Below are 22,819 nucleotides of genomic sequence, written 5' to 3'. Positions count from 1 at the left end.
ATTAGTCCTACACTGTACAAAAATACACAAATAAATTTGTGCTAGTTGAAAAATTAATTGATTGAGGCATTAATCGAGCTGTTAAAATTTTCAACATTTTTTAAAAATGTTCAGTAATTGTTAGCAATTTTTTCTATTTTTATTGCAACGTTCTATTAATATATAATACTATACTATTATTATAATCAATATATACTATACTATAGTTATAATCAGTACTAATTTTAAATACTAGGATAAATTGTAAATTACGTGAAAGAAAATGAAATGATTGGAATATTTTCAGGTATTCATTTTTTTCTACAATCTTTGACCGACGCGTTTATAAAGAAGTAATGCACTTTTTAAGAGGAACGGAATATGCAAGCGAAAGCAGAGTTTCGGAAAGTTTTAGCAGTCTCCAAAACTCGACCCACCAACGTAACAGGGCTGAAAGTTTCTTCTGAAATTCGGCGGAAGCTTCTATCGCAAAATTTCTTGTGTTCGCTATCAGGGATAAGAGTACGAAAAATATAGCAATTTATAATATATCGAGCGATTTTTAGTGGACGTACTCTTCCGTATAAAAACAAATTTGAATAGAAAAAAGATTCTACAAAAATTAAAGTATCCTTGATAAAGTAATTTTTCATTGTAATTTTTAATAAAATTTGTTTTATAAAATGCTATATATAATATATACATTGCAAAAAGGTTTAACTTTGAAAAAACAAATCTAACAATTTAATCTCTTTTTATTGTAGATTTGATTACGAATATTATAACGAAAAAAATAGTATGATCTAATTTTAATTTTAAATCTTAAATATTTTTAAGAGAAAGAATAAAGATAACAATATTGAATAAAATAATCTATAAAAACAATATGTTAAGTATAGTTGTATGATATTTATTCTCTTATTTATTTATGAATAATCGTAAAATGTATCGTTGGATTTTTGTACTTGTGACAACTTAAATTTTAGACATTCTGATCGCGTATTTATATGATATTATTCTGACATGTGCGAAAGATCGTTCTCGAATAAATGAATTAAATTGAAAGTGCATTTGCCCTATTTGGTTTAAATTTTCTGTGCTTATGAACACTTTTAAAAAATTCAGGGGAAACATAATGCAGATCCAGAAACTACATTTACCCGATGCGGTAACATTTATTGACCATTTCGTCTTTCCGTTTGTATGCATGGAACAGCCCTGCTTAACAGGACGATCGCGTAAGCCGTTGAAAAGATTCCGAAAGCAGGTGCTTGCGCCATCCGCGACTTGCATAAGAAAAATGCACAGAATTCCCTCGAGAAATGCTTTTGCATTAACTTTTTGAAATAGGATACCAAGAAAGAATATCATACCTTTATAGATATATACTTTCGAAACAAACTTCTCAGCAGGTATATACTCGTATAATAATAGAGACCCTATATTTCACATCTTTTATTTATGCACCTAATTTTTGTAGTTTATTTATTGCATATTTTATATACATATATTGAATGCATATGCGTATCATCGTTTTAATTTTTATTACCTACTATTAGCAAAAACTAAATTTTTTTACATTGCAAAACTCCGATGAAATCGCCACTTGATTGCTATGTGTATCAAATTCCGATGAAATGCAATCGAGATGGATTTATAGGAAGGACCGCGGAATTTCAAGTAAATCATTCACGAAAATATAATTCGACGAGTTATATCCCGAAAACGCGTGAACGAGTGGTACCCGATGCAACGAGCCGAATACTTAAGTGTTATAGCATCCACAAATTAATGGTTTATGAATTAATAGTTTGTAAGTGCAAACGCGCGTAATGAAAACCAATGGCACGTGCCAGGCGCGATACAATTCTGTTATTGTAATCCCGTGACTCGCACCACCGTTCTAGAAAGCTGCCAGGCGGCTTGAATAGGAAACACTTGTCGTGGCTTTTATTTTTCATGGTAATAGGATATCCTATTTTTCGTTATAGAATTTTTTTTTTTCCAAAAATATTGGCTAACGACGTAACAGCGTGTTTCTACGCCATACAGTTTTCCAGACAATGTTGTTGATATACAGATCGCAACTTCTCTCTGAAAATTTCAGCCATGCTTTCGTCTGTAACAAAAACGTGGTAAACTTCGACCATCCTGGAACCGTCACGTGACTTTAACGATATTTTATACACGGAATTGTGTGTAACTCTTTACGTTTTCTTTTTTTTTTTCTTTTTAATTCAATCAGACATTTGGAAACTGTAACGCGCATTTATACGAGGAAAAGAGAGAAAGTTATTCACGAAGTTTGTTCTGCTCTTGAATTCGCACATGTAACGTATCGTTTCGATTATTCGAAACGCGCGCGTGTCCGATGAATCGATCCGATCTCGAGTTGTGTCGAAGGGTTGTCGTTGTTGTCGCGCTTTTGAGGCGCCAGGAAGTATGCTCGAGCATTAATCCGATAATGATGTAATTAGTTCCGAGATAGTCGGCATCAGTCGTCGATAATAGTGTCATTCGTTCAATACATTGACATATATTTACTATTTTATTTCTTTCTTTACTGTTTTCCTTTTCTTCCCGGACGCTACATTTTAAAGAGAGAATATGAATTTATCGAGGAATTTATATATAGCTCCATGTATAAAACATTAAAGTTGACGTAATTCGAAAACGATCGACATTTATTCATATTTTATTTATAAGACGCACGAAGGGAAATACACTTTTTTATAGATATTAATATAATATTAACAATTTTTTAATTTTGCGTTAAAGGAATTTTTTAAATAAATGATTTAGATTTTTACTGCACGATAATTTTTGGTAAAATATGATATTTCCCTTCTCTGATTTTTTCCTACAATATTTCTTTTCGATATAAGTTGTACCGCTACTAAATCTAAAATATAAAAATACTTATTTGCATAATACATTATCAATTTACGTAAGCACATTAATTATGCTGTTTTAATCAGAAAGAAGAAGAAACTGATATATGATTCTTTTTACAAAAATTTCTTATCTTACTAAATATTTAAGTACGTATCATGATTAAAAACTTTCGAAAATGTTAACATTTTATTTTGACAAGAAGTAGCAATAATTATTTTATCCATGAAATCTACCATCGATTTATAAAAGAAAGAAAGAATTGATTGATGCTGTTTCTCTTTGTGTCGAGTGTAGAATCGAACAAATTCTTTACGAGTTTATCGATTACAGAAAAGAATGGATCCTCATAACGCAAGAATGCACCTGATTCCGCTGCCTCAGCATTAAGGCCAAATGGCACTATATCCTGCGCTTTGTTGAGTACATACTTCTGAGTGTACGCGTTTGAAAAATCGCAATAGGGATGCAACAGATAAATGGAAATCCGCGTTTGCCTCTCGCGGTGCGAATCCGAAACTTAAATAAGAAACGCGATCGATGTTACGGTCCATCGTAGCTGCATAAATATTCCGGGAATCACGCGAGAGATCGACTTCGGGATATTACCCGTCAGATTCATCCGAATCCGCCGTAAAATTCGAGCGACCAACCGCAAATTTTGCAATCGTTGCAACGCGCAATCTGCAGACGCGACAATAAAATAATACACCGTGAATGTTCGAGCGTATTTAACGTAGCGTGCATTGTTGTGCAAAGATAATTTTTTTAATTTTGACTTAAAATTCAAGATTTTTAAGATGTAAATTAAACTTTCGAAACTGAGATGCACATGTATTAAGATTTTATTTCACGTATCGGTCTTACCTAGAATTTTACCTTCGTATATGACAAAATATTAATATTTTACGTTAACAAAAAATCTTCAAGTAATAATAATTATTTAATTTGAACAGAATTTGGAATTTTCTAAAATTGAACTTTTCAAATTAAAATGCACATATTAATTAAACTTTATACCTCTTTATTTAACATATTGGATCTTTGTCAAGTGGAATTATAAAAGTACTTATTGTTAGTAATTTTACTTAGAATTATAAAATACTAAATATTTATTAAAAAAAATAGTTCAAATTTAACCAAGATATCTACATGGGATATGCGCGTGGATTTATAGCTAGTCGTGAAAATCTAAGCGGAGCTTCCTAGAGTAAAAATTCCCGAATGCGCGTCCAAATCCAAGTAGAAAAATCCGAAGCACAAAAAAATTCACAACGAATATTGCACCGGAGTCAAATCCGTCAGCGGATTGTGCACGCGGGGGCGAAGACGTGCTCGGCGTCTCACGTCGAGGACGAGACGACGTATATCCGGAGCGCACGCCTGTGTGTTGGAAAACGCCGCAATGGCGTCAAGTTGTTGCGAACGAAATAAACGCGCACAGAGTTTATTCGTAAACATACAATGCAGAGAGATGTACTCACCGTGCCCGAGACGCCACCAGCATCGTTACTCCTCTCGTCCTGCCGCTCCGTTCTGCACCGTCGCTTTATGTTACATACATACAGTTGTCCCACGAGGAGGCTATACCCGCCCCGCCGACCGTTTAGAATCGTCACTAAAAGCACGACACAACAAGATGAATACGAGACGATCGCTTATCACTTCGCGCGGGCATTCCTAAAACACGCGAGACGTGCCGATCGCGCGCCCGCCATGTTTGGAATGCTTGGATGCGCGCCGCTTGAATCGAACTCGCGGCAACTTCAAGGGGCTATAACACCGCGACATTTTCCCGCGCAACGATCGACGCGAGATTCTTAGCCGCGCGACATGCCGAGACTGCCAGAGCATCGTGAAGTGCGAGAAGCAGGTAATTGTTTATCGGATTCCTCAATTATTAATAGGAGAGCTCGCCTCGATGTTCAATAAGTCTCTCTGTGGCGCGCCGGATTCTAATTTCCATCGTAAATGTACCGAAAGGACACACGGCAGACGTGGCGCCGCGCGTCACTCGACTTCCGAAATGTAATAAGTATGCCGTGTGCGTTGCTGAGAATACCGAGCGACCGCGCTAGTCAAAACAAATTCGCGTATGTCCTCACGGTAATAATAACAACCGTTGCCGGCGTGTCGCAGTTCAGTCTCCGAAAAACAAACAGTCTTTCCAACGCAACGTCGCGAATTGGCTGCGTTTAGTAGAAAAGCAGGTTTGCAACTGTTGTCAGAATTTTTAATATGATTGGTTCTTGCCGTTATACAGTTCCTTTTACTAGATTTAAATGTGTTCAAATCAATCATAGTAAAGAATATCTTACACAATTGCAAATTTTGCACTTTTTTGTTAAACGCAAACCTTTGATTCAATAACAAAATACTCTAACATCTTATCAATAATTAATCGCTATTGTTAACTAACTACTACCAATGAAAGCCGCGCATTTTCCAGGATCGTTCTTGTCATTGGCTGTCGCTAGTTAAGCGATAATTGTCGATAAGATGTTATAGAATCTCGTTACTGAAACACAATAGTAAAGGTAATAAGAAATCATATTGGATTATTCTTTTCACGTTCAATTGTGATTGACCCAACATCTTATCATTAGCTTGAGACTTATTACATCCATTATGTTTAGGAACTTATTTTACGTGAAAGGGACGATTTTACTGAAGCATCTAAAAATTTAGTTAGATATATAAATCTGAAAATAATTTTCTATTTTGTGTTAAACCATTATTAAAATATTAGGTTGATCGCTAGAATCAAAACTTTTTACAGCATTTTTCATCACATTTGATTGTGACATATATTAATTTTGATAATCCAAGAAAATTTTCAGATCTGTATTCTAAATTTTTATTTTAGCAAAACCGTTCTTTCTGTGTAATTCAGTACCATTCCAGGTTTGTAATTCTTGAATTGACTTGACGTGCGCAGCTTCACGCCTATTGCTTTCCCGGTAGAAACAACTTATAGCAAACACCAACTAACTATAACATAACTCTTACAATTGTTATAAATTTCCGCTTAACAATATAACTGTAATATAACATGTAACAGTTATATAATACGTAAAGTTATATTGTTCAGTGGGAAATTATAACTAACAATTATGTTACTGTTAGTTGTGTTTGCTGAGTTCTTTCTATCTTCATTAATAAGAAGGAGAAAAAAAAACAAACGTAAATATTGATACATCAGTCATTGTCTAAAATTACAAATCTTGAACAATCTTGATTAATTTCTTTTTAAAACTTAAAGCTTAGGTAATAAGTTATTATAAAAAGTCTATTACAGTATATATATCTTATACAGTTAGAGGCGGTTTATTGCAAATACTTTGTTGTCAGTCACGACAACTAATTAGAAACATCACTATTGACGCTTTTGATTGGCTGTTGCGAAGCATCGCGACTAGTAACGGTGTATTTGCAACTTATTGCAAATCACGCTTTATTGTTACAGTAAATGTGTACGGCAACCCTAAATACTCGAATATCGATAGGCGCGTTCGAAGGGGAATGAAGTAGTCAACTTGACGCGCCGCGTGTCGACGCGTGACATGGCGCTGACTTCTCGACGTAGTTGAAACAGCGGTGCGACGCGGCGCGGGCGTGAATAGTCGGATTCGCAACCGCGCGGCTCTCGTGAATATTTCCGTTCGTGAAATACACCGTTCCCGCGTCTCTATGGACCAACTCGTAGAACCATCGTCTGCGTTGAACGTGTCGTTTTTCCGCCTACTCTTCAATATGTCTCAGGTATTTGAAAACATATCTATTGATATTGCGAATTCCTTCGCTTTTTCGACCATTTTCCCTTCGATACGCTTACCCGTATATCGTGCCCCGCGCCTGGAGCTTGCCCCGAGACCGGAATTTAATCTCGTAAAAAGGGAGCTCGTGAGAGATAGAGAGACGACACGGGACGAGCTATGAAATCTGCGCGACGTGACGTTGATTATTTCTGCGAATTGGACGCGCGCGTCGAAAGCGTCTCCGCCAACGGTCAATACGTTCAATCCGCCGTCGTTTATGACGCGTATTTAATTAGCAAATTTTAATAGGGAAGAGAAAAAAAAGAAGAATACCGTGGTACCGCCTGTTATCGATCGCGTTTTTATTTTCGCGAATTAAACGAGAGGGCACGACAACGCGCGCGATTGATGAGAACAAAGTGCCGTCATAAAAGTTTTCTCAAATCTCCTCTCAACGAGCGCAAGATATATTGTATGTTTGTACTTTCCGCTCTATTTGCGATTAATTTACATTATTAATCTGCGTTATTAATTCATATTAATTCAGCTCACGCATGACCAAATTTTAAGCGGAATGCTTCCCCTTCTTGCTCTCCCCCTTGCCGGTTGAGAGACGGGGATATGAAGTGTTCTAGTTTAGTAAAATTATTAACTTAATAATCGTGTACGGAAATACGAAGGTAGGTATTTATGATAAATAGCAATACATTCGCCGCGGATGAAAGTATTTTGCGCGCGGCAGCGGCATTAATTCAATTTCATCGGGACAGCAAATTCCATTATGAAAATGTTTCACATTCTGGCTAGAGTAAATACAGGCACGGAACTATGAATTAACCGGATAACGAAATATAATGTACTATTATTTATACACATTTGAGGTCGCGTATCCGCTCGTCCGCGAATTATCGGTAAAAGATGGAAAATCGCCAAATTATTCGGCGGTATCCCTATTCGGAATATCGACAATTAATTGTACATACAGCAGATATATATGTATGTACATATATTATTTCATCCAATTGACAATCCGCTCATGCTATTTCCCATCAATTTAGCTGGCCGTAATTTTGAAGTCTCGCGTTCAGATAATTTTTATTAAAAACGTTATAGATGCGCGCGTATCCTGTCTCGCACGTTCGTCGAGGTTTGCGTCGGAATTTTATAGTACGAAATTTGGCGAGATTGCGCGGACGAGTCCGGTCAATGTGGGAAAATCTAAAACTTGGGACACAAGCACGTCCAACGTGAAAATAGATGTGTCAAGTGCGACATAAATACCTTCACCGCGCGCGAACGGCCAGCCGATAACCGCCTATTTTTAGCACTTATTTGCAGGCGTCCCGCGTATAATATCGATATTGCAATTTCTGCCGGCACAAGATACTAATAGCTGTTTTTCTGCGCATCTACATATCGATTCACAGACACATGCACGATGCTGCGGAACGTAGTAAAGTGTGTAGATGAAAGTACGAGAAAATTTGTGTTTGCTAATCACATAGAGTTCGAAGAGAGAGAGAGAGAGAGAGAGAGAGAGAGAGAGAGAGAGAGAGAGTGTGAGAGGGAGAAGGAGAGAGATCTTTTTGCATTTTCCCAGAATTGCGAGGAAAGATAATTGAACTAAAAACGATGCGACGCGTCCTGCAACTGTTCTATCTAAATGCTAAAACAAGTCACTGCGACTACTGCACTCGGTGCAGTTCAATTATGAACAATTACGCCAAAATTGCATTCAGTAATTACATGTGTAATATGCGAATAACTTGTGTCTTTCCGATTGACCTGAGTGCAACTTCGTTTGCACAGCTGTCTCATTTGAATTTCTAATGTAGAGGAAAAGAAATACAAATATCCTAAAAATAGAGCATTTTTACTTATTCGAGCAGCAATTTTCATAAATTGTCACGATTGTAGAAAGTCTGCATATTAACTAACTAAAGAGCAAACGGACTTTCACGTAATTCGAGTTCGGGTACTTTCAAATTTTCGCAAGAAAATTCGGTATCTGATTATAGTAAACTTAAACAACAAGGTACGGAATTATCATGTCCAAATTAAGAGATGGCTATCGAAAACTTTTAAAATACACTCCATAAGTATTTAAAAATCTTTACAACTTTCAAATTTTTATGAATTTAAACATCAAAATATCATCTCTATTTGTATTTTCTGCGCTTTCGTATCTCCCAAATTCCACGTAAAACTTCGAAATATTATTTCTTTTATTAGAGAAAATATGGAAGACGTTTTAATTAGTTTGTTGAAAAAAAAAAAAGAATATCGTCGCATCCGGTGAAAGCATCCCATTTTCAGCAACGTAAAGTGCTTTCGGCTTTGATTTCATTTTACAATCTTTATATAACGTGGAATTTTGCTGGGCAGGACGGTTTTCTAGAAAAAGATTTACTACTTTCTTTAAGTACACTAATTGCATTTTAACGCAGCTCGACTTTGTCCAATATTATTTTATACTTTCTCGCGACGTTTTTGTATTGCGCCTCGTCATCTGCATACATTTTCATTATATTGCAACTACGAATCCCCGTGTTATTTTCTTGTAAAAGATGTTTCCGTTTAATATCTTTAAAATGAAGTTAATGCAGTATGCTAGCTAAATTATATCGCTATGTGGTTGGGAATTTCGTCTCTCTCTCTCTCTCTCTCTCTCTGATTAATTTCATTGAAAATTTGATGTAGCAACTTTGACAAAAAAAATTTTGCATCCAGATAGCCTTGTTGCAACGCGTTGCTTTTAGTCCAATTATCTTTCCATTGTAAAACTTTTGTATACGTTACGCTGTGTCCAAGTATATTGATGCCATGCATATCACTGAAATTTTGCGGCAGACCTACCGTTTGTTTTACTACTTCACTCTGGTCTCGTTTACGGCGTCTACTACTATTTCAGTTTGCGATCTCTGTTAAAAACAATTAGCGTAACTCTTCTGTAATGCGAACTATTATATCAATTAAACATGTATTGATTCTATTGCTATATTGACTCCATTGAGTTTATATAATATTTCAAGTTATATTAAGCATTATATTAACAATGGCGAGAATAACTATAATGTATAATCTTTTGTCGGAACTGTTTGTCGGAAATTGCAGCATTAGTCCAAACTAACTTCGACGTAAATTTTAATAGGTCTTTCCAATCATATTCAGCTTACAGTTATATGTTTAATAACGATGTTAGAGAGAAGTACAGCGAACCTCAAAGCAGTAATATATATATATGTGTGTGTGTATATATTTACACTGCATAGATGATATATGAAACGTATATTATAATTTATCTACCAATATTAAATTTTAATATTAGTTGAATTTTAACGAATGGGAAACTATTAGAATTAACAATTATAATATATTAACATTAAAGTAAACGTTCCAGAGACCGGACGTGTATTTATATGTATATGTCCGACATTTACATAAAACTTTATTTGTTTATATAATATTATTAATAATAATATATCTTTCTCTCTTTCTGAAATCCTATTTAAAATATGTATAATAATGTTAATTGTAATATATTAATATTATATATATAAATATAATTGTAATTCTTTATATACAATTAAATTATAATATTGTAATAAAAAAGCATTTGGAATTAATAATAATAAATTTTGTGTAAAAGTGTTCGCCACAAAAATTAGAGTAATTATTTTTTTTTATTAAAAGAGGCAATTCTTGTACAATCTAATACGTCATGAATTTATCTAGTAGATTTATCTGTAGCTTATTCATTCAGAAGTGATCCGCTATTTTGTTCATTTTTTTCACTCGCGTATTCATTTACTCCACGTTTTACACGCTCGATAACGCATAAAACTGATGCGCTCTATTCTCGTTGGCGCAGTTTACGCGGTCCGATTTTACGAATATCCACGAATATCGGTGACGGTACTTTAAAAACAAGAATGATCTGCGCGTAGCCAAATGCAACGTACCGCTTGATTCATTCGTCAATTGACTTGTGAATCCATCGTTGCACACCCACATACCGAAATACGCGCGGCTTTCTTTTCCGAATGAATATTTCTGTATGCCAAAGCACAATAGTCCCTCGCAATAGCCGGCATTTTTCGTAGTAACTCTGAAAGCTTATCCGATTCTGTTTCGGCAATCTGAACACCCATTGCCTACCTTCAATATTGTTGTTGTTCCACCCGTCGCGCTCTTTTTTTCGAGTTCCATTTGTGCTTGTCACGCACTGTCAAAAACACGCCCGAAATGAAATTTCTATCACGTTCTTTATTCCATCGAGAACATACATCCATTTTAATTTTACCTTCGGCCATTGATTCTTTCCCTTTTTTCCTTTTATCTTATTTCACATTTACTTGTTCAGAGTTTTGATAGTTGAAACAAGCATAAGAATAGACAGACGTTATTTGATGTCGACGTCGCGCGTGATTTTTAGATGATTTTTAGAAGAGATGGCGCCAAAATTGTACAGTATACTGCATTTATAATCTGTTTTAAGTTCATGAATACGGTGATATTTTTTTTTTAAATCGTGACATTTATTAATATTTATAATTTCCGCAAATAATGAAACTGTCGACTTATCTAACATCTGTCTAACAGAAATAGTAACGACGACCATGTGCATTATTTGAAAATGAATACATACTGCCTGCCTAGAATTTATGGCACGTATTCTGCGTGTCATCATATGTAATCTCGTGACAATTTCTCGTTTTCCTCTAGAATGAGCATCACGATCGATACAACCTCTGCGATAATACGCCCCAATGGTCGCACAGTATACGAAATCGTTTCGACGACAATATAGAACATTAAACCTTATCCGCTTCACATTTCATTTCGGGTCAACGATTTGATCTGTGCTTAATGATAACATTTTTGAAAAGATATCTTTGGGAAGCGCGGTTTATAGCATTAATTTCTTTCCAAAAGAGCTCAAATGATTTATTTGTATTTTCGAATACTTTGTATTTGAACAATATATCGCTGTAACTTTGCGAAATATGAAATTAAAAAAAAAAGGGAAACAATTCAAGTGCAATTTCTGTCATGATAAACATATAAAAGTGTTGTGTCTCGGTCTCATACTCGTTCAATTTTGCTGGCCTTGCCAAGCTGTCTCAATAAAAGGCAATTAACTTTGTTACTTCGCTCCTCGTCGAAAGCTGCGCTTTCTCAATTTTCCCCTCACGGAGATTTCCGTTTAGCCGTTTGGGATGGCGTCACTATTAAACTTACTTTTCTTCTACGCGAGAGCTGACTAGAATCCGTCGGTGAGAGGCGGATATTGGAATCGCGATATTTTCATTCGTAAAAGTTTGAAAGCGAACATATACATATATACCTTCACATAGAGAAAAGTCGTTCGTCCATGAGGCGGCGTGTTCTGAAAATGACGTGACGTAGAAAACAAACTTCGCATTTTCGGTTTAGCAAGATCGTTGCGGCTAATATTCCATAAAACTTCGCATGCATTCGCGAACAGAATTCATTCTCTGTAGTTGAAACTTATACAGATGTACGTGGACATCGCGATGTGTGACGAGGCTTTATACGCACTGGAGTTGTTATCAGTCGTGCCCATCTCGTTTTTTTTTACGCGAGACACAAATGGTTAGCAACACACGCAGTCATAAAACATTTTTAGTGCGCCAATGAAAATCTGTATTCGAAATAAAAAATTTTCGCGTTGTTCAGCATCACAATAATATTTCGATTTCGCAATAAATCACGATTTAGCGCAACTTCTTTTTGCCTTTCGATTCTTTTTTTCTTTTTCCCAGAAAGTACCACAGCCACGAAATTGCCAAGAGATCTATAAAAGATTTCTTGTTTCGAAAAAATCAGGAAAAAGGGCTGAGAGAGCGCTCTTGTAGGAATGGCACATAACGGCCATAAATTGCGGTTTATGAGTCTTCGACGTTTCTCTTTTGTTTCTGATTAACATTTTAAAATGCGCAACGGGCGCATCGTCACACAAATTGCCATCAGATAGGATGAACCGGGAAGTCCGCCAAGCAGGCCAGGTCAATAAAGTTCGGTATAAAGAACGCGCATTTCTGGGCCACGTAAATTCGGTTTGGAGAGTCGTGGTGCACTCATTGCTGACATGATTGTATCGCGACGCATGTCGTACGTACGTATGTTGTGTGTACGTTTACCCGAACACAATATTTGCGTTCTGTCGGTCTTTGAGAGAGCAGTACAATGGTCCTCATCCAAAGCATCGACCGCATGACGTCGTGCCAGCAACGCGAATAAACCCCGCTCGCGACGCGGCTTCCAGAATTAATTCGTCTCTTGCCATAATGACTGTCGAGCGTGTTGCGCATTATTCATCAGAACCTCCGACTCGATCTAAAATTATTTTAGCCCGCTTACTCGGAGTAAGGCAAGCTCCGTTTTGAAAAGATTAGAACTTTTTCAGACTCTCCCTCCTTCTCTCTTTCTCTCGTGTACAGATTAAAATTTCTTGATAGACTTGTTAATCGATTGTATCGTTATTAAAAACTTTTGATAACAATTTAAAATTGAGATTACTTTATGAAGTTGTAATCGATATTCTGTTTGTAATAATAATAAAAAGGATCAATAAATAATGCAATTTTTCAATTTTTTGTACTACGTGTCTTTAGCCTAAGTGCTTAAATTTATCTTAGTTCTTCTCCTTACTTCAAAACTTATCCTATTAATCCTCTTGAGAGCCAGAAAGCAATTACTTTTATACTCACTATGTACTTTCTCTCGGACGTGAGATCTTAACAAGGTACTTTCAGCTTTAATTGAAATCATTTGCTAGTTATGTTTATATTCATTTATTCTTTGTGTTGACAAAATATTCTTTTTATTATACATTCAAAACAACGTAATAAAAGAAATTAATTGCATTTTCAACGTCTTGTCGTAGCTTAAAAGTTCGATCGAATAAGAGTAAATTAATTAGCTGCGGAATTTATTTATTAATTAGTCTATAGTTATAAATTAATTAACCGAGTTAAACAGTTGTTTTTTTCCGACACTTGAAAACTGTAAAAGGGGTATTACTCTCTTTGATACAGCATTATTGAACATAAATTCACAAGCTCGTTTGACGTCAGCGTATTCGACAAAATTCCTTACTACTTGTTTTGCGTAGTGTCATTTTACATCGCATTAACGGGAAAATAACAGAGGAGGGTAATGAAGAGAACGCCGGCGCAGATTTTCTTGCGATCGTTTTTCTCCACCGCCTTAATGGAGGACGCCGGGCGCGCGAGCACGAGATTATTTGCGAAACAGCTCCAGAGAGTAGGAATCTCGTTATGACGTTTCTCGAGTAACACTTCGTTACTTTTGTACAGTGGGTCTCGGTCACGTATTTTCATTCGTCTTTTATTTAATTATTCTCGCCTCCCCCTCTTGCTCTGTTTTTCTCTCGTCGAGTGTTTATAAGCCGAACAATTTGCAAAGCCATCACTTGAAACCAGGTGTATATAAAAATAAAATGTTTTAAATGTCCCGTTGATTGGTGGAATTAATTTCTTCGTGCTCAACTTCGTACGAAAATACAATATGATACAGTATTGATTTTCCTTTTTTTTCTGTTTTTCTATAACTGTAAATACCATACAAGAATTGTCGGAATATTATAAGAGAACTTTTACCCGATCAGGAACAAATCGCAGCGTTTTACGCAGGGAGAAAATTATCTGACAGTGCACAATAACTTCTTCCGCCAAGATTTATTCCCTGTTAAACGGATTCACAGGACGACAGGAGCGAAACGCGAGCTTTCTCCGCACGGATTTTGTGCCCTTATCGTGTCACGCCTCGTTACTATCTAGCAAAAGTGGATGAGCCGTAATCTCGTGCTGCAAGAAAACGGGGCTTGTGCCGTTCCGTTACAGTCTCTTTGACGTTGCAGGTGTCATCGCGAACGAAGATAATACTGGTGTATGTTCCACCTCTGCGGAAACTTGCTTATTTCTCCTCGCATTTCCAATGAGATTCGCATTGCTTGGCCTTGAATTCACGTGCCGAGACGGCATTATTTCTGACGTAAATTTGGATTATCCATTTAATAAGGAATATTTGACAGAGAATTTCAAGACAATAAACAGGAGATTATACGTTACGAATTTTTAAATCGGACATTTTAATCGCTTTTACGCGAAAGCTCCTTTACGAATCTTAATGAAATCTTATTATACAATATCGTTACTGGAATTGAATTTATATAATTATTTATTATATTTATTTTATTACAATTGATTATAATTTTATTATTATATTGTATTTATTATTATATTTTATCAAAAAATTTGTAATAAGTAAGTTTCTAAGAAGGATCCTTTTATTTCTTACATTCTCACTTCAGTCATTCTTTGTTATTCTTATGTCGTGCTTTATTTTATTACATAGCAAGTTCTTGACTTATGAGAATAATGAACTATCCGATTGTATAGAACCCTTCTCACATTATCCTTCATTATTATATTGTAAGTTCACGGATAATACCGACACACAGGTTCATTACGACATTTTTCTAAACAAAAATATCGCTTTACTGTAAATCCTTAACATTTGTACTGGAACAACGCTCTTCTTTTTCTCTCTATATATTTTTTCTCTGTACATATTAATTTTATTATATCTTGTTAAAAAATAAGAAAGCATAAAATTATACTACAAAGCAAAAGCAGAAATATACGCGCGTCTATCATTATTTCACGAAAATAATATTTCTAAAAGAATGCAAATTAAAGAAATAAAAGGATTAAAGGAATAACAATAAAAAAAGAGACTGAGGGATCATTAAGAATTTATATCATATGATATAAATACATCATATGATATAGATTATATAATAAAGGTTACTATTTATTTTAATGACATTGAATCCGGTTTCCAAATTGTTCCAACACATTACATGTAAAGTACTCTGAAATTTTTCTGCAACTTTAACTGTAAATTCCTCACAATTATGATATAATGGAGCAATTGGGAAATCGGATTTAAATATTTAGCATTTAAAAATAATGAGAAATAATTTATCTTGTGTTTGAAAACAATTTTTTGACCCGTATGAAGCTGGCCCCCCAATATTTAAAAATCGATTTTTTTTCTTCATGCATTCGTTTGCTCATCGTTTGCTCACGAATGCTCAGTTGGAATTTTCGTTTGCTCACCCTTTAATTCAAAAGATTTATGAGCAAACGCGAATGCAAAAAAAAATTATTTTTTAATTCGATACCAAAACTTAATTTTCTTGTATCTTTTGAACTAAGGGTGAGCAAACGAAAATTCCAACTGAGCATTCGTGAGCAAACGAATGCACGAAGAAAAAAATCGATTTTTTAATATTGGAGGGCCAGCTTCACACGGATAATTTTTTATCGAATAATGAAATCAATAAATAATACATGTCTTTATATTATAAGTTTTGAAGGCTTATAGAAAAGATTCGTTTAATTGGTCGGAGTTATCGCAAATGTTCACGAAAAGAGAAAATATTTCAAAATGTTAGATAGAGTCCTAAAATTATAGCAAAGAGCCTCGTAGATTGAATTAAAAAGGAGTCGTTTACAACTACCACCGTTTGATGTTGCAGGCGGGGTGAGGCATCGTCTGAGCGGTGGTTCCGCGTCTGCTCTGAGCTACGGGGGCGAGAAGTATGGCAGAAGCGGAAGGTCCGGCGACGGTAGAACCGGCGGCGGTAGGGAAAAAGAGGATGACACCAAGAGTGCAGAGAATATATCCAGGGGGGTTTTACCCTCGAGGCAGAGCCTCTTGGACCTCGTCAGCGGTAAATTCATGGGCCGACACACACCCACTCACCACTACTACTATCAGCAGCAACAGCAGGTTGGTTACCGCTCGCGATCGTGCGATAAAATATTCGTTTCATAGCCACACTCGTCGAGGAAACTCCCGAGCAGGACATTTTGCGAGTGAACTCGCCGACATTGAGCACTTTGATAGTCGTCAAATATTTCCTTGAATCTGGTTTTGAGTGGGTTTTCTATTAGAAAGAAAAAAAAAGTTAGAATCGTAAGGTAAATATAGAAAAGGTAAATTTTCCTCATTTGTAGAATCTTTTTCTTAAAGACTTTTAACAAGTCTTGTAAAGTTATTAAAATGTAATTTAATTTCTCTAACAAATAAATTTTATATATGCTCGCAATACAAATATATTACGTTATTTCGTGGAAAAAAGAAATTCCTTGAAAATAATAATTGTGGATAAATTTACATTGTTGTGTACTCGATATTGTGAAAGAAATAACAAAAATTAGAATTGATAAAAGACGGTGAAAAAGTAGGAAAATAGAGGAAAAGTTTCTCTAGCAGCTAAGCTTTAATCAGCTAAATGTGTGTTTCACTAAGAATTTATAAAAACAAAATAACTGGTATTATATTTATTTTTGTAAAAAGTATTATGTGTGTGTGCATACATCTCTGAGTTTACCGCGACAAGCGAGCTTAATATTAAACTATTCGACGCGCGAAAAAAAATTTTTTTCAACAATCCCGTAAGTTGATAACAACGTTCGCAACATCCGGCGAGAACGTTCATTTCATTATGCGCTACAACTGCATACGAGCCATACCTTCATGGTTCGAACATTGCACGAATAAACCAATGTGGAAAATACGAGGATCTCCGAGAGATGAAAAATAACCAGAACGGTTATATCGCGCAGTTAACAATTAAGCAAAATACGATGAGTATATTTAAACAGCAGAATATTATGGATCGTGGTCGCATGAGAAATGTCGAATTTTAGTAAAATTAATTTAAGAAAAATTAATTATATTGATGACTAATTTTTCCCAATGAATAAAAGAGACTGGTTATTTGTGACATTTCGTATATTTTTCACGTATATTTGTACTGCTCATTTATAAATGTGGCATTTATAAATATTGAATATGCATTTATATCGTACATTTGTGCAAACCTCTGTAATCATTGCATTTTTGTATGTAAAATAATGTAAAGTACGCGGAAAGAACGATTTTGCTGTACTGGAAAATTATACTAAATTTTAATAAATTATTTGTTTTGAATTGTATCAACTAAATATTTACTAAATACATACTATACAGATATATTTATTTGGTCGTTAAACTAATAGTTTGATTTAACAATTATTTTTTATTGGATAAATATTTATTCAATGAAAAATAATTGTTGAAAAATAATTATTTTGAAATTTGTATTTAGCTAAAATTTTAGGCCGATATTTATAGACGATTCTTATTTAAGTCTGTTTTGAGTACAGCATTAAGATATTACGAATTGATCAGAGAATTGTATTAGCATCTTTACTTAAGACGGTCTGAAATAAGAAGAGACTACGGATGGTATTTATAGTTAGACATCATATTTAGATTTAGATTACATTTATATTTGAGACCTTAAATGTAGTCTTAAGATGTTATTAACCAATCAGAGAGTCGTATATATTAGTATCTTAAGACATTATTTAAGACAGTCTTAAAATACGAACGGACCATAAGTATCGCCCTATGAATATCGGCTTTAGATACTTCAAAACCATTCTTTCCGCGTAATGTTCATCCTAATTGGTGTAGGTGTATTCTGTGTCGCAGCGATACTTTAGCTCGTCACGGGACTCGCTTCAGGGGGGATACGTGAATCGGGGGGCGAGCGAGCTCGATCTGAGTCGCAAGCCGAGAAGAAGGGACCACCTAAGGGGCAGATTTAAGCTGCCATATACAGTTGCGCTTACGTCCTCGCGTGACCAATCGCACCTTCACACACCGGCATCAGTCAATCATCTCAGCAACAGTAGCTGTAACGGCACTGAAACGTGAGTATTTCATTGGCGAGTAATCACGGGCCGATTTCAATTATCATCGGATATCATTTCAATTTCGTTACTTCGAAACCTATTCCTTTCCATACTTTGAGAAGAACGGGTATATTCCAAGAAAAATTCAATTTGATGCTAATTTTTCTCCTTATTGGAGGTCAAATTCACGATAAAAGTTCGAGAAAATGAATATAACGAAGAAATATCTGCGTAGTGAAGGATCATAAATATTCAAGTGACTTCTTGGAGGCTTACCGCAGCGGTGTTTCTTGCATTTCTAAAGATCGCTTAATTGTGCCAGAGATTTCTTTAAACAGAAATATCTTCGCGACGGAATTATCGGAAGTAAAATTGCGGGAAAATCTTTTCATAAGCAATAGAAACTTGTTTTTAAAATTTGTTGAGAAACCGCCTGGCGCGTACGAATAAATTGTATTAGTTGTTTTTTTTTTGGCCGTTCTGTGAACATTCAATACTTCCACCGTCGTAATTTTTCAAATTGATACGCGAATCCTCGTACACGGTACAAATAGTAACGAAAAAAATGGATAGCCGTGTCGCGGGACGTGTCCAGGGACAAAAGTAATTAATCAACGCACGTTGCATTGAATTACTGTCTCAGGAGGTACACGGCGCAACAACAGCAACAGCAACGCGGTAGTAGAGGCTATCCCGGACAACCTGGATCGAGGGGTTTTCGCACGGGTGCGCCAAATTGGTCCTTCATCTTCGATCCTGCGGGACGTCTCTGTTACTATTGGTCGATGGTGGTTTCTCTTGCCTTTCTTTACAACTTCTGGGTGATCATCTATAGGTTTGCCTTCCAGGAGATCAACGGTTAGTCCGCAATACACTTACGACTTCCTTCAAATTTTATAAACGCGCCTTTCATAGAAATTTCGAAATTGAGAATTCGAATCGAAAGTACATTGGTTTATTTTCTTGAGAAATTTGTTATTTATTAAATTACGGGATCACACTTAAGAGATCACTGTAAGAATCTAGATTTTATGTCGGATATATTACATAAGCAAGATCCGTATATAAACATATTTTAAATATAGGACTTTTGATCAGCTGTGGCTTATATAAATAACGCTCCCGTAAGCACTCGTTAAATTAAACTTAAATTGTACTATGAGATATGTATATGTATATATTTTTTTATTTAATCATCATGTAAATACGTTCCAAAGTGAATTGCTTGTAACGACATTTCACATTCAAAAGTTTTGAGGAATGTTATTAAACGAATTAGATTTTTGTTAAAACAATTATAATGTTTACTTTAACTGAATATTGAATGTCAAAGCGAGCAATAGCTCTATGATTTATAAAACGATACACGAATTAAAACGCGCATATGAGTTAAATTATAGAAAATAAAGGCATCTCTGAAATATTTTATATATGCAGACCATTGTAGAAGCTTTTTCCCAATCACGAGGACAAAAAGCCAGGTGAAATCAATATAATGGCGATCAATACGAAGAGGCATCAATAGCCTTTCGACCGATAACCTATTATAACTGATTGAAAATGAAAATATTTTAACGAATTCGGCAATGTAGAAAAAAAAATCGATTTAAGTTTTAGAAAAGAATTATTAAGCGAATGGTTAATCAATGCTAATAGCAAATATCGCATATTGAAATAGGTATTGTTTTGCTTGCGAATGCAGGAGAAACCCGTTGGGTGTGGTTCTGCCTGGACTACTTCTCGGATTTTTTATACGTGCTCGACATAGTATTTCACATTCGAACGGGATACTTGGAAGACGGCGTGCTGCAAACCGACGCCACGAAATTGAGAAATCATTATACGAACAGCACCACGTTTTACATAGACATCCTGTGCCTGCTGCCTCTCGACTTTTTATACTTATCTATAGGATTTAACAGTATGCTGCGAAGTTTTAGACTCGTAAAAATTTACCGGTAATTTTCACTCTTTTTACTATCTTTTTACGATAGATTATATTCTAATTTATTAATTAAATAAGTCGACTTTAAATGCCAAATTTATGATGACATTATCTTGTGCATTTCATATTTATAATGTAATATATTTTAACGTATTATAAATTTAATGCATGATGCATGATTTGAAAAAATTTGGCGCGGAATTAAGTGGAGTGCAACGAACCGAGGTATTTTTTGCGAATTTTTTTACATATTTGCGGAATTCAAAAAAGTTTTTAACTCATGAATATTTCATTCCCGTTTCAACGATTTGCGTATCCACATGTACTGCACTCTCTAAATTTTCTAGAGCGGAATCTCACTCTAAAGAGTGAAAATTGAGCCAGTCTTGAAAAAAAGTGGCTCAATTTTCAACTTTTAAGAGGTTCCACTCTTCAAATAGAATTCATTCTAAAAGTTTTAGAGAGTAACGGCATATATACATATATCTGGTCCGTTTCGAACACTACACAGTCATTGCTGTGAATTTCTTTTCTTGTTTTGACTGTCATGCGATTGACTTCGAATGTACAAGTGTAAAAGTTTGGATTTCTTCTCATGGAACAGCAATGAGTGCGACGCGACGTATTTAGAGTAAATCGAGAGATTGAAAAGTATTGCGAAAGTTCGCGTGTAACGGTAATGCTGATCTTTCGCACGTAAACGTTTATACATTCCAATGCAAGTATCAGTGTCATGGATGTATCACAAAAAATATGAACGGATGGATCGTGTTGTATCTCAATATTATCCTTTATTAAAGCAACGTGCGAAAGTAAAACGTGTCTTTTTTGTATTTATCAGCGTGTTATTTCTGTCTCGACGATTTATATCGGTAAACAACGTTTACTAAAATTCGATTTTGTCAGGACCGATAATTCATCAATGGCACTAGTCTATTTATTTCTATATAAATATGTGCGTACCTTACTCTCATCTAACATTGACAATTTGAATGTCACATGTGTATTAAGCAAACGGAACTCGGAATTGGCCACATTTAATAACAAATGGTAATAAATTGAGAACATAGACTATAGATATGGACATGTTTACGAAGACCGATGGTAAAAAGGATTGGAATTAAAGAGAGGACAAATGTAATATGGTAATAATTCCATTTAACGTACCAAGCAATTTCGCAAAACCATCAATCATCATCTCGTATTGGCATAACAATCAGTACAGATTGAGTTCATTTAAGCTTGGATGAAAATGAAATTAAAAATGATAGACTTCTGTTTTTCTCTTTTGGTGTTTTCCATACTGTAAATTATTGATCGCAATCGTTTTAATCGTGGCTCCCGACTGCGTCGTAAATCGCAGAATTGCGCGGACGACGGAATCTAGCCGCACTCATAAATAATAATTGAAAAAAAGGACAGGAGCATATTTTAACCTGTTGAAGGCACAAGCTCGAGCCTTTCCATCGTACGCGCGATGATTAAAAACACGTTGTCCCACGTTCGCTCCACGTGATTCCTGCCGCCGAATATCCTAAGAGAAATCTTGAAATTTATCACTCCGCGACCACCGGAATTTCAGCCAATTTTCTCAACCCGCTTTCTCTATCTCTGACGTAGGTTCTGGGCGTTCATGGACAGAACCGAGCGACACACGAACTACCCGAATCTGTTTCGCTCCACCTCCTTGATACATTATTTACTAGTGATCTTTCACTGGAACGGGTGCCTCTATCACATTATTTATAAGAACAACGGCTTTGGCAGTAAGAACTGGGTGTTCAGCGACTCCGAGACGGCGGATGTTGTCAAGCAATATCTGCAAAGCTACTACTGGTGCACTCTTGCCCTAACGACCATCGGTGATCTGCCCAGGTATTTACTCATTTATTTATACGTCGACGTTACGTGTATGTTATGCGAATTGGACAACATAGAAAATTTTGCGCAACAAATATATCGTTGACATATTGAGACCAGACATTTCTCAACGCTCGAAAGCCTCATGAAATTCTCCTATTTGCATATGCAAACTTTTATTCATTTAAGTAAATTTTATTCATGCTGTTTTGCTTTCATACAGCAAGATACATTTGATCTTGTAAATAGTGTACGAAATGAAATATGGAATGCAGTATGTAAGTTTGTCCTGGAATATAAAGGGAATTTGGTTGTTTTAGTCGCCGCAAAACATATTATGCAACAATTTAAACGATAGTCCCTTTGTGGCCCACCAAGTCTTGAACAAATCCGAGAATTTTGCAAACGTTATGAAAACGTCGTGGGAATATCTTTCGTATTATTGCGATTTATTAATTATATTTATTCTCAGATAGATACATAATAGAAGTGTATGAAAGTTACAAGAAATAATTTTTTTTTCATTCGTACAAAATGCAAAAGATCTGAGTTCGATTCCCGACCGAGATAATATTTTTCGCAAT

The 22,819-nt window shown here is 35.4% G+C and overlaps 1 protein-coding gene across 1 annotated transcript in view; it reads left to right on the top strand.

Annotated features, from left to right (window-relative positions):
* LOC108776455 (potassium/sodium hyperpolarization-activated cyclic nucleotide-gated channel 3-like) overlaps positions 1–22,819 on the top strand; it is a 143,082-nt gene that overhangs the window by 35,800 nt on the left and 84,463 nt on the right. Inside the window, 7 exon segments of the mRNA XM_018543071.1 lie at positions 6,279–6,295; positions 12,009–12,015; positions 16,268–16,475; positions 18,228–18,514; positions 19,074–19,288; positions 20,133–20,388; positions 21,996–22,250. Of these exon segments, the coding sequence (XP_018398573.1) occupies positions 6,279–6,295; positions 12,009–12,015; positions 16,268–16,475; positions 18,228–18,514; positions 19,074–19,288; positions 20,133–20,388; positions 21,996–22,250 (1,245 nt within the window).

This window comes from Cyphomyrmex costatus, unplaced genomic scaffold, assembly GCF_001594065.2.
Source record: "Cyphomyrmex costatus isolate MS0001 unplaced genomic scaffold, Ccosl1.0 scaffold36, whole genome shotgun sequence".
Lineage (NCBI taxonomy): Eukaryota > Metazoa > Arthropoda > Insecta > Hymenoptera > Formicidae > Cyphomyrmex > Cyphomyrmex costatus.
This window is presented reverse-complemented; position numbering and strand designations above follow the sequence as displayed.